Source organism: Dendrobium catenatum, unplaced genomic scaffold (assembly GCF_001605985.2).
Source record: "Dendrobium catenatum unplaced genomic scaffold, ASM160598v2 original_scaffold_59947, whole genome shotgun sequence".
NCBI classification, from domain to species: domain Eukaryota; kingdom Viridiplantae; phylum Streptophyta; class Magnoliopsida; order Asparagales; family Orchidaceae; genus Dendrobium; species Dendrobium catenatum.
This window is the reverse complement of record NW_021378398.1, coordinates 13,293-19,745: the sequence shown is the minus strand read 5'-3', so window position 1 is coordinate 19,745 and position 6,453 is coordinate 13,293. Positions and strand designations below refer to the sequence as shown.

Here is a 6,453-nt window from a genome sequence, read left to right as displayed (position 1 = left end):
TCCTTATAGACACCTCGAAATTGTTATCATTGAGCAGCTGCTCTGATAACATGATGAAATGCTTGAACAGAGAAGCCGTAAAACTAGAGAAGAAGAAATATAGAATTTTCCGGTTCTCAGTTAGAAATTGTATATCTCTATTCAATCGTAAAAGCGTCTACAGTAAAGCAAATACATACACATACACATCAAGGGCCTACATCTTTGATGTTGGCTAAATTGGCTAAATGACCATTTTGTTCTGAATCAGTAGCATTTAACAGAACCTAATTATCATCAAAGGCTGAGATTTGTTGTGCTGTTTTCATTGTGTGGTTGGGATTACATTGCAGAGAAATTGGCTGCCTTTAAAGAGTCACTCATAATTGCTAAAGCTATATAATTATCAATTTGCACTCACATCTCTACACTAAACATCAAGATTGGAATTCCTTACCGGAGCTCTAAAAGATAAATTTATAATTACTGTATTTAATCTTTTAATTTGTTTCCTATGTGTTTATTCAACTTTCTCTTGGAACATAATTACTGTATTTAATCTTTTACTTTGTTAGTTTGCTTCCTATGTTTTATTCAACTTTCTCTTGGAACTTTTAAATTTTTATCTGAAACCCACCATTTTTATTCAAGAAAATACTTAAAATGAAGGTTCAATAAAACTTTTTTTTTCTAATATGGAGAAGACCTCTATTGTGACAGCTTTTTCTAAATAAAAGTAGAGGCAAATATAACGAGGGATGTGGGCTAACGAAAATCCTTAAAGGGAAACACAGAAAATCCTTTTGATTCACAATATTAGTTTGCAGTTTAAACTTTCGATGTACAAAAAACTAGCTGTAATTAATTTTTAGAACAATCTACTATAGACAGAAATTAGTACCATGAAATTACATATAAAAAATGTAATTCTCTCAGATGGAACTGCTGAAATCATGTAAAACAGATTAAGTGCAGTAAGGAATTTACTTAGGAATAGAGTGCGCCTCTTAATATATTAACTACAGGAAGAAAGTTATAACATTTCAAAAGCGAATAGCAATAGATTCGCGCTAAACATGAAAATATGAATAGTGACAGGAAATAAAATACAAATTCATTAAGGTTTATTAAATTAAGAACTGCATTTATTGTTGATATATCATCAAAAAATTATCTTGATCGGGCACAAATCTAGAGGCAAAATCAAGTCGGAAGCTTCAAAAATTAAATCCGGGATCGCTTGAACTCCGATTTCAGCAAACTGAGCGTCTTGGAAATATGAACCCAACAACACCAAATTCAACTCAATCCGAGCCCAAATGAGTCCAAATCAAGGACCCGAAGCGCTGTTGGAAAGTTCGTACCACAATTTGAGTTACTAAACGGTCTCCAAACTCGACGAGCTTATAGTCGAATCGAGCGTCTCGACGAGACAAATCCAATGAGCCCAAGATCGCCAAATTTCGACATCATTAAGGCCTTCAAATGTCTGACAAACGGTCCACGATCAAAGGATTCAATATCGACCGTCCATCTGACCACTCCTAATTTGCCCCTGATCTCTCACCTATTTAAGGCCATGCCACTCCATAAATCTATAAATAGACCCCTCATTTCTCATGAGAGAGAAGGGAGAAGAGAAGAAAGATAGGAGGGAAGAACTCCTCCTCGACCACCGCCGTCGGAATTCTATCCAAGTGACGCCGGAATTCCGCCCGACCTCCAAGTGTTGCCGGAATCCAGTCCGACCTCCAAGTGACGCCGGAGTTCTACCCGAATATCATCTAATGTCAGAATTCTCCTCGGCCTCCAACTGGCTTCAAACTTCTACCCGACGCCAGACCTCCGCTCGTCGTCAAGTTTCTACCCGACGCCGGCCTTCTGCCTATTGTTGGACTTTCATCGGACATCTATCCGATGCTGGATTTTTTTCCAATGCTGGATGTCTAACTGACGCCGTCTTTCTGACCTATGTCATCACACAACGGTCCTTCTGACTAACGTCGCCCGCCGACTACAGTCCTTCTAGCCTCCGTCGCCCGCCAACAACGATCCTTCTAACTAACGTCGCCCGCCGACTACAGTCCTTCCGGCCTCCATCGCCCGCCGACAACGGTCCTTCCGACTTATCTCGCCCGCCGACTACAATCCTTCCGACCTCTGTTGCCCGCCTACTACGGTCTTTCCGACTTACGTCGCACACCGACTACAATCCTTCAGACCAAACAAACACATAAACAATGATGCTTTATATTCTCACCATGTAATGTACTCTATAAGATGTACATCAAGCTAAGGCCTTCGCCTGAGGAAGGACCTCCTTTGTAATCAACTACAATACTAGTGGATTCATTCATACTGATTCAGGCTCCGTGGTTTTTCCCCTTCTTCAGGGATTTTCCACGTAAAAACTCTGGTGTCTCTTATGAACGTTACACCCTCTCTTTAAATCTGTGTGTGTGTACTGGATCTTCGTACAATGTTAAGATTTTAAACTATATATTTCTATACCGCCGTGAATATTCCAGGACGTAACAATTGTAAAATGAGCTCATCAAGTTCGGGTTGGATAAAGTAGTTCGCAAATAACTTAATTTATACATTCGGAAAGTCATTATCAGTTCAAAGAATTTATGCATCTAAAATGTCATTGATCAGATGTAGAATTAAAATCTCTAATCCAAAACGTTAAACCCTTTTAGATGCACTATTATGTGTGGAATATGATTGTGTTGATCAATTTAGTCGTTCCGTTGTCTCGGACCTCAAAGCTTGTCGTGTTCGCTGGGGGGTGCGGGGGGTTACCCTTGCATGGGTTCGAATTTTTTTTCGTAAATGCCCCAACACTGCGTACCTGAGCGTCCTGGCTGTAACAGCCCAAACTCTTAACTATCGAGATATTGTCAGCTTTGCCTAAGAGCCTCACAGATTTTTAATGAAATTCTAACTATTACACCAAAAAGCGTCTCGATGTTTTAAGAGTTTAGCTTCTTTTACTTAAAGGGTTTCACAATCTCCCCCAATTAAGTAACTGACGTCCTAATCAGTATCTTTATCCTAAAATCATCCACCAGGTAGATAGGATTATAGAGGTGGCCACTAGAAGTTCAAGTGATGGCTTCCATCATGTAACACTTTGTCCCATACAGAGTTCAAGAGGTAGCTCTCATGGTGTAGCACTTTACCTTGTATAACACTTAGTTCCCATCTTCCAGTTGGTGTATTACTTTGTATTAACTATCGAGATATTGTACGCTTTGGCCTAAGAGTCTAACGATTTTGTCCTCTTGGTATAACATCTCAATAGGTCATCCATCTCATAATTGCTCCAGGATGAGCACGCTTAACTGCATAATTTATTAATAAAATTCTAACCATTACACCAAAAGACATCTCAATATTTTAAGACTTTAGTTTCTTTTACTTAAGGGGTTTCACACCGACGCTGTGTTTCCGAGTGCCCCGGTGCTGAACGACAGAGAGCAGAGCGCCACAGCGGTATAGGTACGACACTGCAGCGATGCAAGACAGAGGGGTTGAGCATCGTAGCCCTGCGAGATGGACTGGACGGTTCTCTTTCTCGTTTTTTTGAATGGTCGTGTCCCTTAGGGTTATTTTACTTGGTCTTTTCTTATATTTTGAGTAACTAGACATTGAGAACGGTGTAAGTGAGAAGAGAAGCAAGAAGAGGGTGAGAGAGAAAAGAGATCTATACTTATTTCTCCCAATTTTTATAATGGATTTCTTGGTGTGGTGTGTTTTCGTGATTTTTTCCTTCTTTTGGATTTTTCCCCATTAAATCCTGGTGTCATTCAATTTTTCACTGCTTTTACTTTCTTGCTTGTTTCGTCATTGTGGTGTTTACTCCTCATCTCCCCAACATGCACTTTTAATGCTTCACGTGTATACAAAAGGAAATCAATTATAGAACATAGAAAATTATGACAATGTTGTGGAGTATAATTTACCCCATAATGTAAAAGTCCCCCATTTGAGATTTCTTTTCTGATAACTGACCAAGGAAGCATTTCATGGAAGCCATACTTGAAAATGAGAGAATTCGATGATGCACCTTCCGGAAGCTTTGCTGAGATCATTTGATGAATCTCATAAATCTGCCAGGAGCTTGATAGGGCAAGTATATAATGTCAGTGCCAACTTCAGCAGCTAAAGTCCAGTTGTGCAGAAGAAATCAGTTAACACGGCGGTACTATCAAAATTTAATAAAATTTATATATCCTGGACTTAGCTGATCAAGTTTTTTCCATCTCAATCTCAAAACTAAAATTTTCTTCTAGCCACTTCACATGAACTAGGAGCCCTGAATCACGTAAAGCATTGAGCGCAGACTTGTACAATCTATCATCAAATCTCATACCATCCATCTTCAGATCATTAAGCAACTTAATCAAATCATCAATTTTGTTAATCTTTGAGAAAACTCCAACCATAATCCCAGCCAAGGCCTTGTCGGCCTTTCCACCATTCATCTTATACTGATCATAAAATTTTATGCACTCCTCAAACTGTCTAGCTTTGCTGTATGCACATATTAAGCTAGTATAACTGACCCTATCAGGTGCAATTCCCCTCCGCTTCATCTCCTTCCACAATTTGTCCACTTGCTTGAGATTGAGGAGCCTTCCATGCATATCCAAGAGAGAATTGTACACCCAAACATTGGGCTCACACCCTTTCTCTTTCATTTTTGCCAAAAGTTTCATGGCATCTCTATCCCTTCCATTCTTCCCATACATAGAAATTATATTCGAGTAGGCTACCACACATCTGTCAAAGCCTCTCTCAAGCATTTCAACAAATGTATTCTCGGCATTTGGATATAGACCAAGGCGACAATAAACATTAATAATTGAAGCATAGGTCACCTGGCCTGGCTCACATCCTAGAGATTTCAGCTTCTCATATGACTTCATTGATGCCCAAAGCCCCCTTTTCTTAGTGTAACCATTTATAACAGCACACAAGATGCAGTCTGTAACCTTCATCTTCATCTCCACCATCTCCTCAACAATCTCAACTGTCTTCTCCAGTAATCCCAAATCCACATACATCAGTACAAGTTTCAGAAACATATCCGGGTCTCTCACCAACCCCTTCGCCTTAGCTTCACTGTAAAGATCCCAAGCAATCTCTGCCTCTCTGATCCCTGCAAAAGAGCAGATCAGTGAAGAATATATTGAAGGTGTTGGAGTAATTCTCTTTTCGATCATCTCTCTGAAATATCTAAGGGCTTCAACGGCTCTGCCCGACCTGCCAAGTGAATCACACAAGACATAATAGATGTGAACAGAGGCAGCCACTGTTTCTTTTTTCTCAGAAATGAACTTGAGAAAGAGGGAAAGAACCATATCTGCGTTCCTAAGCTTTCTATGAGCTTCCATAATTAAGTAATAGCATTTTGCATCAGGAGAAACCCCCACAGAAATCATTCTATCAAACACCGAAACTGTGCTTCGGTACATGTGGAGCTTATTGTAGCCATTCATGACAGCAGCGTAGGATGGGACTGCGACATCCTTCTTACATTCAAGAACACCAAGTAAGAACTCAACAAGTTTAAACTTCCGAGCTCGAATGCAGCTGCTAATTAATTTACAGCATGATATCTTATCTGGGAATCCTTCAAGCAAAAGAAAATCCTTTGCTATTGCAGATATTGAACTCCATTGTCTGTTTCTGACTAGAGTCTTCAGTACCAGCTTCAAGGTTTGCGGTTCCAACTCAAAACCAGGCTGAGCTGTTGCCTTTTGGTAGTAGCAAAAGGCAAGAGATTCAGTCTGGTGATTCTGGCACAAGCTATCGATGAATTCGTTGGAAATAAAGAGGTCAGGCAAGGGAGGAGTCAGCTGAAGTGGGGAGCTGGAAGGAATTTGGAGATTCTTCGAGGCATCTTGGAGAAGAGAGGGGGATGATTTGGAGGAAAGAACCAAATGACTTCGAGGAGAGGAAGAAGGAAATGTTACAGAGAAGAGGCGCGAATGATGATAGATGGCGATTGGAGCCTTCGAGGATTTCTGACGAGTTATACGTACCGGGGAGCAGTCGCAGCTCCTTACGGCCATCAGAAAGGAAGAAGATCTCTTTTTCAGTTTTTCTCTTTTGAGTCTTAGATTTATATGAACCTTATCTGCGAACCAAGATCCTGGACTGGAAATATCCAATAAACCAATAGTAAAGAAACACGTTGAAGTTTCTATTCCATTGTGCTGTGGAAGCCTAAAAGTAAAACTCATAGCAAACAAAAAAAAGGAGAATGATGTTTAATTAAATTAAGAATAATAACAGATTATTAAATAAAATTAAAAAGAAGCAAGTTAGTGTGGGCTGCGAAAATTCGGCCCCGACCTCCCCGCCGCGCACTGATTGATTGTGCTTTTATTTGAGCGATGGAGTTTTAACAGATAAGTTCCGGGGTAAATTTTGGAAGACAGATGGATTTGTAGATAAAACACT

General features: G+C 39.9%; 1 protein-coding gene across 1 annotated transcript; it reads right to left on the bottom strand.

Annotated features, from left to right (window-relative positions):
• Positions 1 to 3,881: 3,881 nt before the first annotated feature.
• Positions 3,882 to 6,073, bottom strand: LOC110095059 (pentatricopeptide repeat-containing protein At5g13770, chloroplastic). Its single transcript, XM_020820427.2, has one exon. It carries the CDS (start codon positions 6,060 to 6,062, stop codon positions 4,233 to 4,235), a length of 1,830 nt encoding a protein of 609 aa, XP_020676086.1. The 5' UTR covers positions 6,063 to 6,073; the 3' UTR covers positions 3,882 to 4,232.
• Between the last annotated feature and the right edge of the window lie 380 nt (positions 6,074 to 6,453).